Source organism: Volvox carteri, assembly GCF_000143455.1.
Source record: "Volvox carteri f. nagariensis unplaced genomic scaffold VOLCAscaffold_22, whole genome shotgun sequence".
Classification (NCBI taxonomy): Eukaryota; Viridiplantae; Chlorophyta; class Chlorophyceae; order Chlamydomonadales; family Volvocaceae; genus Volvox; species Volvox carteri.
This window is the reverse complement of record NW_003307565.1, coordinates 1,415,804-1,427,042: the sequence shown is the minus strand read 5'-3', so window position 1 is coordinate 1,427,042 and position 11,239 is coordinate 1,415,804. Positions and strand designations below refer to the sequence as shown.

At 54.6% G+C, this 11,239-nt stretch overlaps 3 protein-coding genes across 3 annotated transcripts in view; 2 read left to right on the top strand and 1 right to left on the bottom strand.

Moving 5' to 3' along the window:
* VOLCADRAFT_81406 (uncharacterized protein) overlaps positions 1 to 2,127 on the top strand; it is a gene marked incomplete at its 3' end in the record, with an annotated part of 19,761 nt that extends 17,634 nt beyond the window's left edge. Inside the window, exons 11-12 of the mRNA XM_002951211.1 lie at positions 990 to 1,052; positions 1,987 to 2,127. Coding sequence (XP_002951257.1) covers positions 990 to 1,052; positions 1,987 to 2,127 — 204 coding nt within the window. The remainder of the gene's footprint in view (positions 1 to 989; positions 1,053 to 1,986) is intronic.
* A 774-nt stretch (positions 2,128 to 2,901) lies between these two features.
* On the top strand, positions 2,902 to 5,159 carry VOLCADRAFT_105024 (uncharacterized protein; the record flags this gene model as incomplete). The annotated part of the gene is made up of 3 exons (XM_002951210.1): positions 2,902 to 3,615; positions 4,337 to 4,343; positions 4,907 to 5,159. The coding sequence occupies exons 1-3, from the start codon at positions 3,498 to 3,500 to the stop codon at positions 5,157 to 5,159; spliced, it is 378 nt and encodes a 125-aa protein (XP_002951256.1). The 5' UTR covers positions 2,902 to 3,497.
* A 1,196-nt stretch (positions 5,160 to 6,355) lies between these two features.
* VOLCADRAFT_105023 (uncharacterized protein) overlaps positions 6,356 to 11,239 on the bottom strand; it is a gene marked incomplete at its 3' end in the record, with an annotated part of 45,611 nt that continues 40,727 nt past the window's right edge. Inside the window, exons 60-67 of the mRNA XM_002951135.1 lie at positions 10,999 to 11,142; positions 9,982 to 10,150; positions 9,131 to 9,454; positions 8,499 to 8,667; positions 8,334 to 8,411; positions 7,747 to 7,792; positions 7,359 to 7,710; positions 6,356 to 6,804 (exon numbers count right to left, since the gene is read on the bottom strand). Of these exons, the coding sequence (XP_002951181.1) occupies positions 6,356 to 6,804; positions 7,359 to 7,710; positions 7,747 to 7,792; positions 8,334 to 8,411; positions 8,499 to 8,667; positions 9,131 to 9,454; positions 9,982 to 10,150; positions 10,999 to 11,142 (1,731 nt within the window). The remainder of the gene's footprint in view (positions 6,805 to 7,358; positions 7,711 to 7,746; positions 7,793 to 8,333; positions 8,412 to 8,498; positions 8,668 to 9,130; positions 9,455 to 9,981; positions 10,151 to 10,998; positions 11,143 to 11,239) is intronic.

Below are 11,239 nucleotides of genomic sequence, written 5' to 3'. Positions count from 1 at the left end.
CCTGAAGAACCTAGTCCTGCACCACGCGCGCACCTTCGAGTACGGCCCCCCCTTCTGGGTGCCCACCTCCCCCTCATCCGCGCCCTCGCTACGGCCACCTGTTTCCACTCACCACTCCTCAACCCTACATCCTCTTGGTGTACTCTCTACCTCTTCCCCTCCCCCCCCGGCTCTCCCCGCCCTTTCCCCGGTCTCCCCCCCCTCCGCCGGTACGGCTCCCCCAGGCAAATAAACCCTCCCTCCCCCATGTCCCCTTGCGCGGCACCCCCCCAAGCCCCATCCCTGATCCCGCCCCCCTCGCAACCTATCCCCTCAACCTCCCTCTCGACCTCCCTACCACCCCCACCACCTCAAAACCCCCCTCCGCGCCTCGACACCCTATCCCCTTATCCCCTAAACTCCAGCTCCCGCCGCGTCCGCTTGACCATTAGGTCGTGATGTCCACCGCCTCCGCGCAGCGCAGTGCTCCCCCGACGATTGACAGGATCGGGTGGTGGGGTCCCACTCCGTCCCAGCCCCGCCTTGGGACATTAAGCGCGGTGAAAGAGCGCAAGCGCGCCCAGAAGTCCACTACTGCCCGAGTATGTATGTATGTATGTACATGTGTATGTCTCCGTTTGTTATTACCTGCTTGTGCATAGTACATGCATACATGCATACATAAAACATACATACGTGCACGCACGTGCACGCACGTGGGGTATGGGGTGATGAGAGCTAGCTAAGATCATAAAGCGACCACCGTGGAGTCCGTACATGCATCATCATACGTGGTGGGCATTTATCGCTGCTGCTACTGCTGCTGTTGCTACATGGAATGCGTTTCTCTTCAGATCTGCACATACGCCGACAGACCTACAGACCAACGGACTTTCATGCGCTTGCACTTGCGTACATATGCACTGTGCACCAGCACACGCACCCACCCCACTTGCAAATCTTAGCTGGTTCTGTTGCCGTACACTCGCCGTACGCAGACCGGCGTCGAGAGCGTCTCCTCGCGTGAGGTGCTGTCCCTAATGCTCATTACCCAGTACTTCGACACACTCAAGGTACGGCTGTCCGTGGTACATCGATGTCGTATATAGATGTGTACGAGCGAATGTAGTGACGTGTCGTTCATGGATCGCAATCATGCATATGCACCTCAAGATCTAGTACAGATGTACAGTAGCTAGGGTTGTGTGCGCTGTCCGCAGGTATGCATGTATGTGCGGTGCACAGCACGCGTATACGTACATACATACATACATGCATACATACATATGCATATTTTGCCCCTAGTTGACGGACGGTGGTGACCTGGGATAAAGTTGACCTGCGAGCTGACCAGGAATGGAGTTGAGCCGCCGTCGTTGGCAGATTCCGTTGGATGCCGGTGGTGGGTGCTGAACCTGAGCTATCCACTCTGAGAAATTGGCTAGGGTGACTAGATGAGGGTGCCCCGAAATACCGGGGAAGGCAGGGTTTCGCAGGGTAGTGGCCGCCGGGTGAAGATATGACCCCCCTGTTTCACACATCATACATATGGCCATCATGATGAATAGGAGTATTATATATACATATATAGTAGTACACATGTACTATATAATGGCTGCCAGCGCTTGCATAGCTGGCATAAATGCGTGCATAATTTACTTTACGGCTCCTGACAAAGATACCGTACGTCGTTGGCAGCTATACATACATATATACATACATATATCTGCTGCATATGTATAGCTCCATCTGATTTTACATGTAGCACGAATTCGTTATTATTTCGAAATAATAACAGAAATCCACTACGTATGTACGTATGTACGTATGCACCTGTCTGTATCTACCTAATACGTACGTAACACGTACATACATACATACATACATACATACATACATACATACATACATACATACATACATACATACATACATACATACATACATACATACATACATACATACATACATACATACATACATACATACATACATACATACATGCAGGACGTGGGCAGCCACAGCAGAGCTTCCACTTTGTTCCTCAACCACTCGCCAAGCGGGGTCGGCGACATCGCCCAACAGATTCGAAACAGCTTCCTCGAGGCGAGCGCCGCCGCTCCCGGCATGGCATTTAAGCAGGAATAGCCGGGTTAGCAGCAGCTAACAGCAGCCAGCAGCTTCACACACACACACACGTATGTATGTGGGAGCAATCCGGTTCATCACTTGCTTGGATACGTACATACGTACGCACTTATTCCGTGTACGTAACGAAGAAGTGGAGACGACTGTATATTATGCATATTTCCAGATGCGCCAGGGTATATAAGAAGAATTGCGTTGTTTAGTTTGCAGTGGCCCAGCAGCAGCAGCAGCTGTTGTTGTTGCTGCTGCTGCAGCTGCTGATCCTGCTTCTTGTCCGGCGACGCTACTGTGGTTGGGTAGGTTGAAGAACTAGCGTTACGTGTTAACGCTGTGGATGACGGACGGGGGTAGCCTAGCCTCCGTCTAGCTATCTAGCAGCTAGATTATGCGCATCTCGGTGCCGCGGCTTACAATTATGTGTTGTTATACAAAATACAAATTCACATGCAGCAGCCAAACAGCATTCTGGTACGTACGTATGTACGGCAGGATGGATGCAGCAGGCGGCGATGTATACACTACTACGTAAGTGGACCATAACAAATTATTGACGTGCCGCCGCCGCCGCCGCCGCCGCCGGCGTTCGTCAATGGCTCGATGGTCTGCGATGGTGATGCTGGTGATGATGATGCGCTACGTAGCCCGCACTTGCCGTACATATACGTGGAGAAAAGCGATGACGACGTTGTCTTGTTTGCTTTCTTGAAGCTTTGGATTAACAACACGTTACCGTAATGCCCGTTAGGAACCCTCGGTAACCCGCCCTCTCTGAGCCCGCTCAAGGCTACCGGAGTAATCAAACGCCGCTCATCACTGCCCCATATCGCTCAAGAACATCCTCCTTCTTCACTATAGGTGGCTTTGTTTTGGCGCGGCGGAATCTATAATTTTTTACTTTAATGTTATCGTGAGCAAATGCAACAGCTAAGTTTTGAGATTGATGGTTAGGACGATGGCGTATCACATGATTGACAATGATGGTAGGTACAAAGGTACTGGAAAGGTGGCAATCAAGGCTGCTGATGGGCATATATCGACAAAGAAATCAAGGGGTAATTGCGGCGGCGGCGGCGGCGGCGGCGACGTAGCCGAGCGTGTCATCAATGACATATTTTAGCCAATCACGCGAGCAAATAGTAGTCGTATGCATTTTAGCCGACTGCGGGTTCAAGCATATCCAAACTTCCTGGATCGGAGAATCTTGACTATGTCGGTCACTAGTCGATTGTGGGGAAGCCTGATTATTAAGGAACATAGCTCCGAATTCGAGAGCAAAGCTGGCATGCCCGGGCTTGGCTGAGGGCTAAGTTCTGCCATTTCGTCCTTGCTTTGTGGTGGCTGGTTGCTTCACCAACTCCTCCCTGAATGGCATGGCCTTATTATATTATTGGTCCTCAATTCCATATCGGTTCGTATCGGTTATAATAATGTGTATATCGGTGGGCGTTGTAAAACATTTTCAAGTCGCGCGGCGGCCGCGAACTGCTGGTGGGGAATAATGGAGAGCGGAGCCGCCCGATTTGAAAATATGTATGTTGTTACAGGGTGGTTAACTTCGCTAGCGGCCCCCTTTCCCGGGGCAGTCCCTGCTCTCCCCTGCTAGAGGGGCACCCTAATCCGTCACCCCATCCGACTTCAGAATGTATTCGTTGGGTTCGGCAACTCACCACCAGCATCCAACCAAATCTAGCGGATCAACGGCGCATCAACTTAGTTCCTGGTTAGCTCGCAAGTTGATTTTATCACGTCCTACATTGTCCATATGATGGGGGGCCACCTCCCATTTCAACACTCCTCAAACACCCGAGGAGCCGGCAGGCGAAAATATGTAAAATATATAACATAAAATCGTGGCACGCTTCATCGATGCGCGCTGCGTCGCGGCGCGCTTTATTGTGGCGCGCTTAGTTATGAATAAGGGTGCATTTCCAGTGCGGATTAAGGCCAGGGATTAGGGCACGGAAGTCCTTGGTACGAGCTTACCACATAGTTTTGTGCCATAAGGGAACCAAAGGTTGAAACGGCGAGGTAAGTTTGCCAACAACTTGGCCGTTTGAGCAAGTATCGATGGAGGACAGAGGGTTAATCCCCGGCCTTACTCCGCACTGGAAATGCACCCTAACTGACTCGAGAACCTAGCAGTGGGGATTAACTACACGACGTGCGGTTGTCACATCGCACAGTAACAGATATCTTCCCACCGCTGCAGGTCTCAGGTGCGAATGGCAAACCAAGTTGTGCCTTGCGTTCTTATTACATGCATAGCAAAGCTCACCTATCCGCACAGCTCGTCTATAGCACAGCTTCGCATCCTTTGATGATACTATACAACTTGCGGCTAGGCACTGAAGCACCTCTCCAAAGCAAAAGCAAGCTGTAGTACACATGATGTCAGAGGTGCGGTATTCCGTACGTTTTAGAACTGTGAGCATTTCGTAGTTGGTTGTATCCACTGTCACCTTTGACAGCATTTAGTGCAGCTGCTGTCTACCTGATGAGCTCGCAGGTTGCGGCGGCGAAACTCCTAGATAATTGAAGATCTTGAGTTTAGTGCTGTAGTAATAGTTCAGATCTTGTCGTGTCTTAAGGTAGCCGCATAACTTGGTCGTCACGCAGTTGCTGTGCGCCATCGTTTAGTTGCTTAATTTTCAGGATGATGAGGCACAATATTAGCTGAGTTGTGGTGGTACGGAAATTGAATGGTTCCAAACTCGGCCGCAGCCCATGCATATGCGATTAACCGACCTAACGGCCCTGAGCGCACAGCGCGCACCTGCAGGCTCTGTGATTGCGGGGCGGTTGAAGACGAAATGCATGTCTTTGTGGAAAGCCCCGCGTACGCAAGTAGTACACGGGCTAAATACGAACGTGACCTCGCGTTTCAAGGGCGCAACATGCGCACGATTATGACCGAGGCCCCACCCCTGGCGCTAGCCAGGTTCCTCTCGGAAGTCTGGGAGACCCGGCACGTTGCTCTTAAGGCGCTGCGTGCTGAAGCGGACGAGGGGGGGCGATGGTGGTCCACCACGTAGCCGCACTAACAACGATTTACCGTCCATGGCCCCCTTCCCCGGCTTTTACGGACACCCCCGCACTTGTGTACGGAACTTGTAACTTGTAACATATGCGCAAATAAAATGACGGCAGAAGTGTGGAACTTAGTCACCGCCATGTCCATGAGCGCGCCTCCAACGTGCGGTCGTGCACATACACATGCACATACACGAACACAGGGTTATTTGCCATTCCATTGCAGCTATTTCTACAATTACATAATTTCGCACAAGACATTATTATTACTGCATAAGCACACCACAGCAGCCTTTCCACACATCACCGCCTCCATCATTACTCGCCCTAACAATATCGCCGGCGTGGTTAGATCTCAACTTCCACCATCGCGAATGGCAGTAGGATTCATATGACCGCTGTAGCTACTACGGATGACGTCCTCCAAAGACGGCGGCGGCGGCGGCGGGGGACCCAGTCGCCTTCCCTACCTTGATGGCCGCCCAACCTATCGCCTAACCTATCGCTACCGGTCCAACATATCAGCAACCGAACACAGCTCATCATGTATTCAAAAGTCCCCAAAACAAAAAATGATCAGGCCGGTTCGTCTCTCTGTCTGTCTGCCTGTCTGTCTGTCTGTCTGTCTGTCCGTCTTTCTGTCTGCATTCCTATCTATCTGTCTGTATTTCGCAATTACTTAACTGCAAGTAACGTTGTTCACCCGCAGTGCACCCATCCGCCCAGCTACATACATTTACATGCATACATACATAGCTACAGCCAGGTCGCCGGCAACCGACACGCGTCATGCAACCCCCGTGCGCACACACACACACACACACTCGCTTACACACGCACAGAGCGACACGCGGGTGAACCAAGCAGTGCCATGGCTGCAACCACGGCTGTAACCACGGCAACATCGCCTCGACGCAATCCAATCCAATCCAATCCAACAAAACACAACGCAAAACAAAACACAACGCAACGCAACACAACACACCTAAGCATGCCGAGAGTGCACTGAAGAAGCCAGACAATTGAATTCATGAGCCGACATGAGCCGACGAAACGTCTCTCCCACATCCTCCATTTTCCCCCTGCCAACATACTCGCATGTTCTACCCCACCACTTCTCCTCCCCTTACCTCCCTCCCTCCCTCCTCCAGCTCTTTCTCTCTCCCTCCCTCCCAAACCCCCCCCACCCCCCTACCCCTCAGAACACCGCCTCAAAGACCCGTGTCGGTTTCTTCGACACCTCGAACGGCACCGCCACAAACGTCCCCGCCGGGCAGTCCACCGGCCACATACTCACCTTCCAGTAGGGGTTGTCCCCACTGCCCCCAGCCCACACAGGCGAGTCGAACACCCGACCTGGACCCACCAGGTCCTTTCGAAGGCACCGCACCAGGCCCAGAGGCGGCTCCTCGATCTCGGGCCATGCCACACAACCCATCTCCACATACCCCTGAGGCGGCTCGGGTCGCCAAAGAGTAAGGGGCGGCCGGGCGCTGTCCCTGAAGAGCAGGCTGTAGCCCGCGGGCGGGGCAAGGCGAGGGGCTTCGGAGGCGGGTGCGTCGCCGCTGCCGCTGGCGTTGACGGCGGCGGCGGCGAGGGCGGGGGAGTCCTTGTAGAGTCGGACCGGTCGTGGTGGCGGCTCCCGGCCTGACATTTTACAGGAATTGGAGGTTTGGGGGCTCAGTTGAGACAGGTGAGGTTGAGGATTATGGCTTTTGGTTCCGGAGCACGGAAGGCATAAACGGAATGGCCTATGCGGAATGGAAACTGAAAGCTGGCAGTAGAAATCAGTAGCTTAAGTAGTAGCAGTAAGTACATAGCTACATACATACGTACATACATGTGCAGGTCTAGGAGTAGGAGTAGGAGTAGCAATAAACACAATCGAGCCGAACGTGACGGCTCATGTGCAACACGCCCTGACGAGCGCCCTGACAGCCGCCGCACAACGCCGCACAACGCTGCTGCTGCTGCTGCGGGCCTCACTGCACTGCCAAGCACACACTAGCTATACGGCCTAAATGGCCTAACTGGCGATATGCATGTAATGCTTTTGTTTGTACAGGATGCGGCGGGAAGATTGCGCTGTGGCGTTAACTGATCAATCCTTACTTAGCTCACCGGCCTGCTCATTATTCATATCATGCATGGATACATACATACGTACACACATGTGCATACGCACATACATACGTACATACCTGTGACAGCCACATCGCCCAGCGCCACGTATCCCGGCGGACCCACGGGTCGCCAGATCGACATGGACCGCCCACCAGACGCCCGGCTGCCCGTGGCCGCCCACACCAGCTTGAAGTCCTGACTTAACGTCGTGTCGGGAAGTACGACATCGGGCCCTCCAGTCCCCGACCGGTAATGGTTCACCGAGCCGCTGGACGCCGCCGCAGCCGACGACGTGGGAAGCGCCGCCGCGGAGCGGCTGCCGGCGGTGGCGGCGGTGGTGGTAGCGGCGGCGGCGGCCGCGGCCGCCGCCATGGCGGCCGCCGCCGCCAGTTGCATTTGCTGTGGCTGGCTGTCGCGCCAGCCCCTCTCCTGTTGACGCGGCAGTAGGTAGCAGCGGTAGCGCACCTCTTGGAGGCGGTTGCGGATCTCAGCTGCCATAGCGCTGCCAGGACTGACCAAAACGACCGAAATAGGGGACGGAGGGAAGTGTGAGAAGGATGTGATGGGGAAATTAAATTCAAAATCGTAAAAGTTCTCTTGGAGGATAAATGGCCGATTATATCTCCTTCAATTTATAATAAAAAAAGCAATTCCATCTCCAAAGGATATGGAGCAAAGGAAAAGGTGGGGCCGGCGGTAACCAGGCTCGCCCCCGAAGACCTCCCACGGAAGCAAGCACAACTTTCCTGCCTGCAGGTACCCCTCCGTCTGTACGACCCCTAAGTGGTACGGCAGGCAACTACTCAAGAAACCTCTAAAAAATAACTCCAAAAAGCAATCCCAAAATTTCTCCCCCCCCCAGTCGAGAAGGTATCCTCCCTCGTCTCTATCTCCTGCCATCCCGCTCCAGCACAGCCGATGGCCCAAAACACTCTGGCTCAAATCATTGGAAACCCCCGACAGAGCCACAACAGGCCCGCAGTTGCCCAGCCCCGAAACCAAAAAACCAACAAGCCCAAAACCCCGTTCATGTTTTATGTGCACCCACTCACGTGCAATGCACCTCGTAATACAACCGGTCGCCCTCGGACTTGTGCTTCCGGTGCAACACCAACCCATCTGCAGCTGACCTACGGACGTAACCGCCGCCGCCGCTGCCACCGCCGCCGCCGTACATACCGCCGTACATCCCCTGCTGTTGTTGTTGCTGTTGGAACCTGCCGGCACTCTCAGCGGCAGCTCTGTCCGGCCGCTCAAACCAGGCCAGCTCCGCAGACAGCATCTCCGGCCAGGGCAGGTGCCACAGTACGACAGCATCGCTGACGGGGACGTCGGTGACGTGGGCGATATCGCCCGCCAGAGCGCGCTCTTGCAACGCACAGAACTCTGCGGAATAGGGAAACGGTCGGTTAATTAGTTGGTTAGTTGGTTTTAACACAAAATTGGGTGTCCTACATGACTGCCCCAAATGACTCAGGTACATATGAGCTGGTGAACGTAAGGTGGGACGGTTTCAATAACGGTTGTGGTTTGTTAGTTGGTTGGTTGCATGAACGTGAACGACAGGGTCAGCCAAGCCTGGGCGCGAACTTACCATACCATTGTCCAGGCGCACGAAAAGGTGGTATGAACGACAATTCGGGCTGTATAAAACAATAAAACAAATTATACACACACATATATGTATATATGTATATATACATATATATCCACTCCATATGCACACATCATCCGTACCCCAAACTACCCCAACCCCAACCCCAACACTGTGGGGTTTCCACCCACTCCTATCCCAGACGCCCACCCCCCCACCCTGCCCCGTGCCCCATAGGCACTTCGTTCGTCTCACCTGCCGCCCTCATAGCCAGCACTCTCCGGTCGGTGATTAACAGCACCACTGCCCCAGGTAATATCCAATGCTGCTCGTACCGGTCCTGTCGTAGATCTGGACGAGCGCCGGCGCCACCGCGAACCGACCCAGGCAAAGCCGCTCCCACGAGCCCTAGACCTGCCGCTCCCAGGCCCAGCAGGCCACTGCCGCCGGCGCCGCCACCAGCGACCCGTGGGTCATTCCCACTGGCTGGGTTGGAGGGACCTGTCCATGCTGCCACAGAGTACAGCAGCGCCTGACCCAGAGCGGAGTGGAGCTTGAAGGGCCGGAGCACGTTGTCTCCTGATTAGGAAACAGCGGCGGAAGGCAAAGGCGAGGGGAGGAAAGTGACAGACGGAAGCTAACCCGCGGGTTATGGGGCCTCCCGAGTAGAGAGCCAGACGGGGGCAACAAGTGATTCGTGCGTCGATTCGTGGCAAGCAAACATACACACATACGGGCACACGCATGCACACGCACACACACACACACACGCACATGCACACACGCACACGCATACAGCTATCTAGGTTCGTGTACCATTATCACCATAATCGAAATTGCCCCCTCATCGTAGGGCTCCGAAGATCATTTTGAAACACACGCACCCCTACATACATACATACATACCCTCATTAACGACCCCGCCAGACGCGCGGGGGGGGAAACGCCGGTCTCCTCACTCCCCTCCCCCGCCCGCCCTCCCCGCCCTCTAGTCATGTGTCGCGCCCGCTGTTTACCATTTTCCAAAGTCTAAGTCTAACTCTAAGTCTAAGCCAACTAAGCCAACTAAGTCCCCCTGTGCGTTCCTTTGCAAGTGTCGTCCCTACCCGTGAACGCCCGCTGCAGGCGCTTGCGCCCCACACCCGCCCGCCGTACACCCGCCGCGCCGGTGAGGACTCCCGCGATGTTGCGCCGCGTCGCGTCCGCTCCCTCCGTCACCTTGCTCACCGCCGCCAGGGCGCCGCTGACAGGGTTGACGGCGGCGCCGACAATACCCTGCGGCAGGAGGGGCCGAGGGAGCAGCAGCAGCAGGAAGGAAGGGGCCGGGGGGAGCAGTGAAATACCGACAGAAGGGAAGCTTGGTTTATGAAGGTTTATAAACCCGGGAGGTAAGTAAACCCGCATGTGGCATGTCGTATGTCGCATGCCCCGTCGCGTGTCGTCGTAAACCGGGAGCATACGTGTAAAGCAAAAAACAACAACAACGGCGGCGGCGGCGGCAGCGCAGCGGAGCGGAGTGGAGCGCAGCGCAGAGCGAAAGCGCCGGACGTCCTCACATCGAAAGTCCTCTGAGTGGTGCGTAGTTCTTTGTTTCCGCTCCACCTCGCAGCAGGTGTCCAGCACACTGTGCGAGCCCCCCTTTACATCGGGGGCATCGCCTCACATGATACTACTGGTGCTGCCATACATAAAACGTATATATATGCATTATGTATGTATGTATATAAGCATGTATGTATGTATCCCCAACCAAATCGTCGTTTCAACAAAATCTTAAATCAGGTATTCAGAGACTTCATTCTTTCGTCTTCAAAATAGACAACGGTTGATATGATATACGCACCTGAATGTCCTCTTCACATTGTCAAATTGGTCAATATGAGATACCACACAGCTGCTGACCGTTATCCTGGTTGGACGTTTCCCTTATCGCAGCTCAGCCAGTGCGGTTCTCAGGGTTTTGCCCTGGGCATGCCGCTGTATCCTCCACTGCCATCGGTCCGCAGCTCCCTCCATACACATCCCCAGAAGAAAACCCCAGCAACAACCCCCCCAACACGGCCCCCCAACGCGGCCCCCCAACGCGGCCCCCCAACGCGGCCCCCCAACGCGCCCCCCCCCACCTTGGCAAGGCCCCCAATGAAGCCCGAGAGGCCGCCTCGCTCCGCTCCCTCCACCGGCTTTGTGATGATGCCGGTGGCCCCCTGCAGGAACCCCTTCGCGATCAGCTTGCCACCCTCCAACACGCCGCCCTGCAGGCTGCGGACCTGTGAGGTAGGTGCGGGGGATGCGGGTGGGGGGGTGGTGAGGAGAGAGTATTGGGCAATAGGTGACAATGGGCAAAAGTCTATTAGCTGTTGGCGG